General features: G+C 50.6%; 1 protein-coding gene across 1 annotated transcript in view; it reads left to right on the forward strand.

The window, feature by feature from the left end:
- Positions 1-9,335, forward strand: part of DPYSL5 (dihydropyrimidinase like 5) — a 61,181-nt gene extending 51,846 nt beyond the window's left edge. Inside the window, exons 10-13 of the mRNA XM_081156594.1 lie at positions 1,119-1,261; positions 2,098-2,305; positions 5,592-5,760; positions 6,415-9,335. Of these exons, the coding sequence (XP_081012720.1) occupies positions 1,119-1,261; positions 2,098-2,305; positions 5,592-5,760; positions 6,415-6,500 (606 nt within the window). The 3' untranslated portion in view covers positions 6,501-9,335. The remainder of the gene's footprint in view (positions 1-1,118; positions 1,262-2,097; positions 2,306-5,591; positions 5,761-6,414) is intronic.
- The last annotated feature ends 2,817 nt before the right edge of the window (positions 9,336-12,152 follow it).

Raw genomic sequence — 12,152 nt, forward strand, 5'->3', positions numbered from 1 at the left:
TCCTTGTTTTACTCAAAAACAGAACCAAAAAGATCTTTTTTTCCCCCCGATCAGAAAGGTAATAAGGCCTAGTATAGAAATTTGAAAAATACAGAAAAGTATTACAAAAAAATTTTTTCCTAATTCCATACCGAGAAATTAAATTTAATATTTTAATATGTTTCTTCCTAGTTCTATGATGTACTATTCATTATTTTAATAACTGGATTCATCCCTTGTTTTTCATACAACGTATCTTGAGTGTCTTCCTCTATCAGTAAAAATTCTTTAAAAACATCTTTTATAATGGCTAAATAATGTTTTCTCCAATGGAAGTACCATACTTCAGTTAATCCTTCCCTGATGGTTGGAGCTTTCGGCTGTTTCAAATTCTTGCACTTAAAAATGATACTGCAGAGAACCTCTTTGTTCATGAGTATGTGTCAGCATTTCTGATTATTTCCTGGGGACGGATTCCTAGAAGTGGATTTCTGGGCCAAGGGGTGTGAACATTTGTAAGGCTTTTGATATCTTTTGTTTGGTTACTTTTCAATAAAGACAGGGCCTGGGATTCGTTAGCATACCACCTGTTCTGCCCGGGGAGAATTTGTGTTGCTGGTCTTAACCTGTCACAGACTAGAAGCAGTATACAATATGAGTCCAAGGAGGTGTGATGTCTTCAAGACCAAGCCACCAGCTCAGGGAGGACCCATGAGGTGCCTCAGAATCCTCTTTGAAGAGAGTACATGGTGCTGTCATGGGTGGGTGGGTAGGGTGATAAGATGCTTTTCTAGGTCACAGAATATATGTCCCTCTGTGGGTGAGGGAGGCTCCTGACTCATGCACAGTGGGCACATGAGCGGAGCTGGGTCTACAATCAGCAGGTAGATTCCCACCAGGTGGGCAGCTCTTCGGAACAAGGGCCCACTCACTGTTGCTGGATGAAGAAGAAAGAAGTGAGTGCCTGCTACCAAGCCACGCAGGTTGGCTCATCTAAAATGGTGCCCATGGTGTGTCCACCTCAGCACAATGGTGGTTCTGACCAACTAAAGGCCAGAGGCCAGAGCCGAGGATGACGAGGGGCTGGAGGCACATGGGGCTGGATGACCTGACACTTCTACAATTCTGCAATGTTTCAGGTTGGAGGGAAGATGGATGAGAACCGTTTTGTGGCTGTCACCAGTTCCAATGCAGCGAAGATCCTCAACCTGTATCCCCGCAAGGGCCGCATCATCCCGGGAGCCGATGCCGACGTAGTGGTGTGGGACCCAGAAGCCACAAAGTAAAGCCTGCTGCTGGTCTCCAGAGAGAGGGGTCTTGGGATGTTAAGGAGCTTGTATTACAGAGCTCCAAAAGCATACCATCTTTGCACTCCTTCTAGCACAGAGAAGTGTGACCCTGAGCATCTTCCCTTCCCTCTGAGCGTCACCCCTTCCCTCTGAGTACCACCCCTTCCCACTGAGCATCACCCCTTCCCACTGAGCATCACCACTTACCTCTGAGCATCACCCCTTCCCACTGAGCATCACCCCTTCTCTCTGAGCATCACCTCTTCCCACTGAGCATCACCACTTCCCTCGGAGCATCACCCCTTCCCACTGAGCATCACCCCTTCTCTCTGAGCATCACCTCTTCCCACTGAGCATCACCACTTCCCTCTGAGCATCACACCTTCTCACTGAGCATCACCCCTTCCCACTGAGCACCACCCCTTCCCTCTGAGCATCGCCCCTTCCCACTGAGCATCGCCCCTTCTCACTGAGCATCACCCCTTCCCTCTGAGCATTGCCCCTTCCCACTGAGCATCACCTCTTCCCTCTGAGCATTGCCCCTTCTCACTGAGCATCACCCCTTCTCACTGAGCATCACCCTTCCCTCTGAGCATCGCCCCTTCCCTCTGAGCATTGCCCCTTCCCGCTGAGCATCACCCCTTCTCACTGAGCATCACCCTTCCCTCTGAGCATCGCCCCTTCCCTCTGAGCATCGCCCCTTCCCACTGAGCATCGCCCCTTCCCTCTGAGCATCGCCCCTTCCCACTGAGCATCTTCCATTCCCACCAAGATGTGGCGTCTTTACCTCTCCTCAGAGCATTCTCTCCCCCCACTCCGCCCCCACCAGGACCATCTCAGCCAGCACCCAGGTGCAGGGAGGAGACTTCAACCTGTACGAGAACATGCGCTGCCATGGCGTGCCGCTGGTCACCATCAGCCGGGGCCGGGTCGTGTATGAGAACGGTGTCTTCATGTGCGCTGAGGGCACTGGCAAGTTCTGTCCCCTGAGGTCCTTCCCAGACACTGTCTACAAGAAGCTGGTCCAGAGAGAAAAGGTAAGGTTGAGGAGGGGAGGAAGATGTGTGGGAAGAGATTGAAGCCCCTGTTAGGAGCATCTCACATGACTGTTTTAAATCTCAAAGATGTTCTCACTCTATTTTCCCACCGAATCCTATTGCCTGGTGGTCACTTTGGGAACAAGATATAGTAGGAAAGAAGCATGTGTAACAAAGTAAAATGTTTTGGGAAGGGCCCCCCCTTTCCCCTAGATCTGAGGGAATACTGTGAGCTGCTCACGACTGTGCTGACATCTGGTATCTGGGAGGATTCTTGCCGTCCACAGGGCAAGCGATCCCTGTCTTAGCCTGGAGTTGCTCTTTCTCTGAAACCTCTCCCTCCCTTGTGATTGCAGTAGGCTGGGTGGGCTTTGCTGAGTCTGGGCCCCCAACACTTAAGTGGTCAGGCCAGGTCTGGAGTAGTTCATTTCTCAAGGGTTGCACCCATTCCTTGGATTCCATAAGCACTCTGGGTGTATCCCGTGCTCTGGGTGGACACTTCCCCCAAAAAGAAGGCTGGCTGTTCCCTCATTGCTTGGGGATTGATGTCCAGCCACATCCTGGAGACTCTGGCCTGAATCCTTACTGACAGCTCCAGGCACTGGAACCTACCGTCCTGGCTTCTGGGTAGAGGTCCCACGTCATCAGAAAAGAACAAATCTGATGAACTGACAGCAGAAGCATCCTGCTCTTTTCCCCTCCCCTTTCTCTGGCCTAAAGCAATATTACTTTGTCTTCAAAATGCCCCTGCCTAGCTATTTCCAGATGCCGTCTAAAAGGGTGGGTGTTCTTAGATATATCACGGCCTAGGGCCTGGGTATTCCAGTCTCACTGGGTATAGCAGCTCTTTCCTGCCCAGGCTCTGGGATGCCACTGGTGTAGTCATGGCACACTTAAGAGATTTCAATCATTTTTTTTAATTTTTGAAAATTTTCTCACCCAGCTTCTTCTGTGTCCCATTTGTTTGTTCCTTTTGCCCACTAAGTCCCAGTCCTCTATTCACCACAAGTGTTTATCTCTTGGAGGCAGCAGCTGTGAGGGTTTCTGGATGAGTTAGGAAAACTGTGCGGTCTGGCCTCGTTTGTCAGCCACTTCACTGTCCAGGGAGGGAGGCCCAGGAAAATTGTGTGTTTTAGCCAGAGACCCTAAGGAGCAGCTCAGGGAGTACAGTTTCTGGGCCCCTTCCGGGTGATCTCCACCCCCCCGACCCCCACATTCTGATCACTCTCCCAGATCAGCATCAGCTTCCCATTCCCAGGCCCTGAGCTCTCCACTCATGACCGTCTCTGACTTCCAGCAAGGGACCAGGGATTTAAAGGACCTTGGCTGAAAATAGACTCATCTGCCATGTTGCTGAGCTCTAGCAATCTGCCTAATAGTATCTAAGGAACAGGCCCTTTAAGAGCTGTCTCTGGCTCGATACGCTTGCCATCAAGTGGCCACACGACCTCTCTTCACCCAGACTTATTACCCTAGTTCTCTGATCCTCTGAAAAAGCTAAGCCCCTGTACTCGGTTCCTGGGTCCTTTCCAATTTGTGCCACCCTTTTCTCCCTGAACCAGCCAAGGCTCTCAGGGGCAGCTCCTCAGACTTTGTCCTCCCTGTTTTCTGAACACCCTCTGCACCTACTAGCTGTGAGCCCCAGCCCTGGGATGACCCAAGGGCCAGAAGGAAGGAAATTTCCATCAGCTGGCATGGTGGCAGGTTGGCCTTCATGCTCTGTGTAGGCCCCCTAACCAGGACTCCGTTTCAGCCTGAGCCTGGCCCTCAGTGGAGCCCCTCTGCCACAGCTTCATTCACAAGAACCACAACTTGATTTCACAGATTGGTCCCGCTCCCTGGGCTGAGAGGGCGTGTGTGGTGGAGCGAGGGGAATGTTCGAGTCGGATACTGCTGGTTTCCATTACCCATCTTTGATTACCAGATAGCATTCTAAATGAGCAGGCAACGGGGAGCCCTGAGTTCCTGACGGCACACGAGGGAACCGTGAGCGTGTCTATGACCACTGAGCTCGCGATTCGCAGGCTCGGGGTGGGGGTGGGAGGCAGGGGACTTGAGGTACTGCCATTGCTTGGTTCCCTCCACGCTTGATTAAAAAAAAACCTGACATTTGAAAAACAATCATCTAAAGCATAAAGGTATATTAACACCAAAAGATCAACTCTGTTGGCGCTCACTGGGATTCTCCCAGGGCCTCTGCTCCTGCCCTTCCCCACTGCGACCCTGGCCTCTAATGTGGAAGCCAGACTGCAGCCTGGCAAAGGCCGGAATAGTTCAGGCCAAGTTTGACATCCTGGGGGCTGAGCCAAACTACAGGTCTGTTGTTGGAGAATATAAAGGAATGTGTAGACTAGAGGGCCTTCAGGAGATCACCTAGATCTATTGTTTCTCTCAACAAGATTTGCAGTAAGCATCGAGCAGCATGGAGGTTCTGTCCCTGACGAGTGCCTGGGGTGGAGGTCACCTGTGCTGCTCCTTCGGATTATGCACACACTCCAACGCACTTCCTCCTCTCTGTAACAGCACTTTCCCGTATGATTGAGCACCCTTAAATGGCCTCTGCCATAATAACAGCTGCTGGTCCTTAGCAGTTCTAAGAGCTTTGCATACACTATTTCATTTGCTCTCATAACAACTCTATATGTAGTACTAATAGGTATTATTATCAGCCTAATTTTACAAACAGACACAGAGAGGTTGGGTAACATGCACAAGGTCATACAGCTTGTAAGTAACAGAGCTGAGATTGGAACCTAGGCAATCTGTTTGCAGAATATAGGCTCTTAATTCTATGGCCTTTGTTAGTACAAAATTAAACAGTATTGCTGCTGGGGCTCTCTCATCTACAAATTAACTGTATTTAGCCTCTATCCCCACAAAGTTGTCAGATCACAGTAAAAGGCATGGCCTCTTGGTAGCCGAGCAAGTGGGGGGAATAACATTGCTCCATGGGAGGGGTGCTCTATAAGGTTCAATATTTCTGAAGTCTACCTCCCTTGGAAAGGATTCCACCAATACTTAGGGGAGCCAGTAGGCATTTCCTCTATGGAAGCACACATGCACGTATACATACATGTGCACAGACGCACACACACATGCACTATTTAGGAGGTACAAGAAAATAATTCTCCACCCCGTGCTCAAGGTAGAGGAAGTCTTTGTCACCGTAATTTGGGTCCTGAGCAGAACGGCAGCATCTGGAGTCCTGTCAGCCACTGAGGTGGCTCTGGTGGTGATGTCTCGGCTCTAATGGTGTCTTTCCTTTCCCCCCTCCGCTCTTCACTAGACCTTAAAAGTTAAGGGAGTGGATCGCACTCCTTACCTGGGGGATGTAGCTGTCGTAGTACATCCTGGGAAAAAAGAGATGGGAACACCGCTCGCAGACACTCCTACCCGGCCCGTTACCCGACATGGGGGCATGAGGGACCTTCATGAATCCAGCTTCAGCCTCTCTGGTAAGAGCAAGGGCCACTCGGACTGGCACTTGCATCTCCACCTCAGCGGGGTGGCAGGAGGAGGGCTAGCCATTGCTTCATTTACTACCACCCACATCTCAGGGCAGAGCCAAGGCTGGGCAGAACTCTCAGACTCAGCCAACATTAAGCAGCCTTCCCTCTGCCCCAAACCTTGTCTGTTCTAGATGGGACAGGCTGAAGACTGTCCCAATGCACTCCCTGGGGCACCAGGCCTCCTTTTCTAACTAAGTCTTGAGATTTCAAGATGTGGGCACCTTCAGAGTGTGTTCTTTGTTTTTCCAAAACAATGAAGCCCCTTCCCTTCTTTCTCTCTTACTCACTGAGGCATATGGACAAAGGCCCACTTGCTAACAGGCCAATCCATAGTCCGGGTTCCTGGCAAGAGACCATATGTCCAGGACTGGGAACAGTGAGGGTGGCAGAGTGGGGCAGCTAATCATGGAGGTTCTGAATCAGGAAGAGCTGGGTTCAAATCCAGACCCTGCCACTTACATACTGTGTAACACTGGGCAAGTTACTTAACTTCCCTGAGCCTGTTTCTTTATCTGTAAAATGGGGTGAGGGCAGAGGTGGCCCTGCCTTTGTGACCCAGACAAGAGCAGCCCAGCTAACCCTCTGCTTCCTTCCCTTCAGGTTCTCAGATCGATGACCATGTTCCAAAGCGAGCCTCGGCTCGGATCCTCGCTCCCCCCGGAGGCAGGTCAAGCGGCATTTGGTAAAGGCACCGACCAGCACCCCCCCCAAGTGAGGATGCATCGCTGCCACCAGCCCGCACACCCTCCAGTCGCAGCTGCAGGGGCAGGAGAGGCTGGGCTGGGCAGCTCACCACCTGAGCGAGGGGCCAGGTCCCGGGAGCCCTCCTCATGTCTGACACGTGATTCACTGTGCTTCGAGCCAACCCTAACAGGCACTTTGAGATGCGTTCCTCCTGCTGCAGTCCTCTCCTGCCCTGGCCTCGTGGGGCCCAGGAAGCCCACACTATGCACAGAGCCCAACAGTAGAGCCCGGCCCAGCCCCTCCTCTCACACCTCCACGTGCTGGCTTCAGGAAAGCCCAGACTTTAGTGCCCTGCCCCTGGCCCCGCCAGTCGTCCAGAGCACTTTAGCAGATATGTTTTAAAAGGACCCCCCTCCCCATCCCCTTAGGCTCCGTGGTCACCTTTCTCAAGTTAGACAGGTGTTAGCTGCCCGGCCAAGCCCAGAATGTCCCATTTTCCTGACTCAGCTCCGGCCCTGTGTGGATGTGGTTGGGACACTCTGCGCCCTTTACCAGCTTCTTCTCCCCACCCTGCCCTCTGGGAGTCACGCCCAGAAGGCTAGCTGGGCTGGGCGCAAGGCTGGTGCCAGGCGCGTGTACATGATTTTGTTTTGCACGTTTGGTTTGCGCAGTGGTTTGGTTTGACTTGTTTGTGCATCCTGTGACAATTAACGGTGCTTTGTGTCATAGCATAGCATAGAAACAGGAATAGATGTGGACCTTAGGAGATGCTGCACTCGACACCAACCAGACAGCCTAGGCACGGGCGGGCGGGGGAGGGTGTGCTAGACTCACAGGCCCCTCTCCCCACATGGAGTCTTCCAGGCTGCCACCCACACGCCCTGTCCCAGGCCCTATTCCCATCCCTTCCCCTCCTGGTCTAGTTCCCTACATTCTGAGAGGGTGCCCAGGATGCTGGCCCTGGAGATCTTTGGGGAGCAAGAAGGCCTTTTCCAGTCTCTGGCCCTGATCACTCCCAGCAGTAACACCCCCAAACACCCAGGTTCCTATAAACTCCCCCTGCTGGACAGAGGCCTGGCTGCTCCTCCTGTGTGACTGGTGAGGGGCCTGATGTTTGCCGAGAGAAGGGGAGAGGGCTAGCTAGGTGCCAGGGAAGGAAACCAGGCCAGCAGGACCTGACTATAGAGCCTGCATTGCTGCGCAGTTGCTCTAGTCTCCTGTGGACAGCACTGTGCCCTCACCTGCTGTGGCCTCCATTTCCTCCACGTCCAGTTGGGCCCTCCCTGCCTCCAAAGCTCCAGGAGGTTTCCATGGAAACTCGAGAGGCTGGGTGACCTCCCAGCTGCCTGCCCTGGTTAAGCCTTGTCGTCTCCTCGGGGAAGTGATCTCACGTTGCACATTCGGTTTGAGCACCCAGGCTGCGCGTGGCTCCTGGACTCTTGGGCTAGTGGTCACACCCTGTACATTTCTATCGTGCTTTCCATGTTTCCAAACCACTTCCATAACCGAGTCCTCAACTGCTTCTTACGACAGAGCATGTGTCATTCTCTCCATTTCAAAGGTGAGGCCCAGAAAGCTTAGGCCTCTGACCCCAGAAGTGTCCATGACCACCCTTAAGAGCTTGGCTGTCTACCCTAGCTGTGGAAAGGAAGAGTGGGGTGATGTCCCTTGTAGATCCCACTGAGTTTAACCAGTTAGAAGACTTACTCCCCTAGTAGGGATTTTGCTTTGTTTTGCACAGGTAGGTAGATTTTTGTCATAAACAAACTAATGCATATTCACTGTTGGAGCCAGAATTAGTTACATGCTGGGGGGTTGCCATGTGGTTTGAGCTGCCTCCACATCGTCGCTTGTCCCTTCATGCTCATCTTCCTCACTTAGGGGCTGAGATGACAGAGACTGTAACCCAGGGAACAGAGGCAGCAATGGCACTCGTAGAGAGTGGCAGCCATGGGGACAGGAGTAGGGACCTGGGCCTGGGAAACCGTGACACTGACCCCTTGGTGCAGTGCCCATCATCTTTGTCTCTTTCAGCCCTTGCTGGGTCATGGGCCTTGGGCAGATGCCAAAGAGCCGAGCAGTGGTGGCCCGTGGGCAGAGCATCCCTGCTTGGGCTAGGAAAGCTTTACCTTCTCTGAGTGCCTCCGCCTGAGAGATGCATGGCCTGGGCTCTGGGAGACCACATCTCTGAGTGGTCCACCGTCGGCCTCCCACTTCATCCCCCCTGATCCTTACCCAGACCCCACCCTTGCCCAGGAGCTTCTAGATGAAAATCAGAAGGAGGTTCAAGGAACCAAATGAATGGTCAGCCCCCACCATCTGCTCCTGGCCCGTGTGCAGAGCTCCAGCCAGCTCCACCACCAACCCCACTGGCTCCTGGTTGCACTGAATGCAGCTCTCAAACTGGTCTTGTACTTGCTGAATAAATACTGTTGTTCTTGCCTTAGCTGCTCTCTAGGTTTGTGGGGTTAAGTTACAGAAAATCGTGCTACTGTGTGTGCGCGTGTGTGTGTATGTAGTGCTAGGAGTCCACATTAGGTCTCTGTCAAGCCAATGCCTTGATGAGGGCTTTTCCAATACTGACCCAGAAACCACAGAACCACACAGAAACCCAAACCCCCTCCAGCTACCCAGGCGGCAGGCACAGCCTGGGGTCGGGATGGAGCCTCCAGCACCCAAGTGACTTCCTCCCTCCTCTGTAAAAGTCATGGTGCTAAGATTGTGTCAACCCTAAGACAACACATGGTCCTGTGCTTTGGCCACCCATCTGAGGCAAAAACAAAACAGCCCGACACCTTGTGTTCTGGTGCAGGTTTGTATTAAACTAGCTACTTCTCACTTGGTCTCGGTTGTGTTTCTTCAGAGGAGAGGGGGTTTGGCAGAGCACCTCTCCTACAGTAGCCGGGGGTGGAGCTGAAGTTGCTAAGAAGACTCAGCTTTGGTTTTTCACTCCTGTTGGCAGGTGGCCACTTACTGGGAGGCCTGAGCAGGGCCTGCAGGTAAAAAAAGAGTTGAGAGAGATGGGAGCCTCAGTGGCCCAACACTAGCAATAGGTCTGTCTCCTGGTGGGAACAAGACCAAAGTTCGAGGTCTTGTTCCCAGGGCAGGTTGCTGAGTTATCTGAAACAGGGACCATCGGGGGGATCATTAGATATGAAAGGGGGAAAACAGGCTTCCCCGACCTCCCTTTTGTCACCTATTCTCTGTCACCAATGGGGAAACCATCTTCACACAGTGGAACCCCTAACTGATGGGACTATGGCCTCGTAAAAATCACATGACAAAAGGCTGTCCCGAGACCAGTGTGTCTGAAGGATCCTCAGGCTCCCAGAACCTCCTCCCTGGATTGGCCCGCTGTCCCCACAAACCCCAACCGCCTGCATCAAGACTCCCTGCCTACTCTCCAGATCTCAGCCAGATGTTCTGAGGAATGATCTGCTCAATTTCACACTAAAGAGTGAGTGAAATGTCGCTTCCAGTACTGTGGAGTCATTTGTACTTATTTCTTAGCCCCCAAAGACAAAACTCTAATGAGGGAATTTTAGGTCGTGTGGGGAAATGTTGGCAGCAGGGGATCTTTCCCAGCTCTTGCCAAATAAGCAGCCCCCCTGCAAATAAAGCAGGCTGCGGCCAAAAGCACTACCCGGAGCGCTGCAGTTAGGGCAAAGCACTTAGTTATAGTGAAATGAGCTGTGTGACAGTGCTGTGGGGTTTCTGAGCCAGATGGAAACACCATTACCTGGTCTGCAGGATGCTGAGTCCCTGGGATGGTCCTGGGCCAAAGTGTCTGTGTTCCCATAATGTGGGAGCACAACAGAGTTTGGTTAACTGCCAAAAATCCATTGTGTTTGGATGAAAATGACATGACCACACATTTGGCAGGCCATGTGCGTGGTCTCAGGTGGTTTATAGAGAAAAATAAAAGGTACCCAGGAAGATACCCGATGCCTCTGCATGTATGTAGTCGTGGAGAAATAAAAGACCACAGACAGTGAAATAAGGCTGGATCAATGATAAGAATCTGCATTTGGGGAAACCTGAACCAGCCAGCAGCTAAGCAACCATCACTCTCAATTTCTTCACTCAGAACTGCAGGTTGACTTATGTACAGGTCCAACCTAACACTAAGAAGTGCCTTGTATTTAGTGAAGGAGAAAGAGTCTCCTGACACCCCAGGAGAAGAACCTTCATGATACACCGGGAGGGTAGGCCTTATTGTCCTAGGTGAATGGAAGTTACTTGAGCCCTGGCGGGTGTGGCTCAATGGGCTGGAGCATCTTTCTGTACACACGGGAGGCAGCCGATCAATGTTTCTCTCCCTCTCTCTCTGTTTCTCTTCCCGTCTCTCTAAAAAATAAAAAAAATATCCTCGGGTGAGGATTTTTTTTAAAAAAGGCTACTTGACAGTGTTGCTGATCACACATTTGAGGAGCTCTTAGTATCTTTACAGTAAAACGTCAAAAGAGCGAACATTTTGTTAACACTTGCTACTGTCTTATGATGGAAGTTGAGCCTTCACTTTCTTCCCCTGGTGTATTTACAAACCACCCATTTATACCTAGAAGAATCTTGTCCTGGTTTGCCCAGGACAATCCTGGTTTTAATCTGTTGAGCCAGAATTATTATTAATAGTGCTGCCTTTCACTTTCAAATACGTCCTGGTTTGGATAATAAATTATGTGGTCACCTTATATGCATCTATATATTCAGTGGGGAGTTGTGCCAGAGGCAGTCAATCAATGACTCTCATCATTGATGTTTCTCTCTCTCTCTCTCTCTCCCTCTCTCTGAAATCATTAAAAATATATTTTTTAAAAAACTAAAGATGTATCTTTTTTCTCAATTCAAACGCTTTCCTTTGAGTGTAACAGGTAGATCATAAAATGCACACAGCAGTGTCCGTTCTGCATGTAAGGAGTTTGAAAGTCTCTATTCCATCCTAACAACAGGCGAAAACTGAGCAGACTGAAGAATCAGCACTGACTCTTGGATCCACAAGAGAGGGGAGGACATGGTACACCACTGCCCCCAAGGTTGAGGGAGATAAAGTTGGAGGGATCACACTTCCTGGCTTTAAAAGCTGCCACAAAGGGGTAATCAAGACAGTACCATGTAGTACTGGCATAAGGGTAGACATACAGATCAGTTGAATAGATTGAAAGTCCATTAAAAAAAATGAAGTGTCTATGGTCCACTCATTTTTGAACAAGAGCCAAAGATAAGTTAATGGGTAAAAAATAATGTTTTCAATAAATAGTGTTTCAACAACTAGATATCTATACACAAAAGAATGAAATTGGAGCCTGGCCTGCATGGCTCAGCGGTTGAGCATCAACTTAGGATCCAAGAGATCGTGGTTCGATTCCCAGTCAGGGCACATGCCCGGGTTGTAAGCTTGACCCTTCGTGGAGGGTGTGCAGGAGGCAGCCGATCAATGACTCTCTCATCATTGATGTTTCTTATCTCTCTCTTCCTCTCTCTGAAATCAATAAAGACATAAAAATTTTTTAAAAAGAGTGAAATTGGAACTTTATTTCACACCATCCATAAAATTAACTCAAAGTTAATCAAAGATTAACATGTAAGAGCTAAAACTATAAAACTCTTAGAAGAAAGCATAGGGGTAAATCTTCATGACCTTGGATTTGGCAATG

Source organism: Miniopterus schreibersii (assembly GCF_964146895.1).
Source record: "Miniopterus schreibersii genome assembly, chromosome: 13".
Classification (NCBI taxonomy): Eukaryota; Metazoa; Chordata; class Mammalia; order Chiroptera; family Miniopteridae; genus Miniopterus; species Miniopterus schreibersii.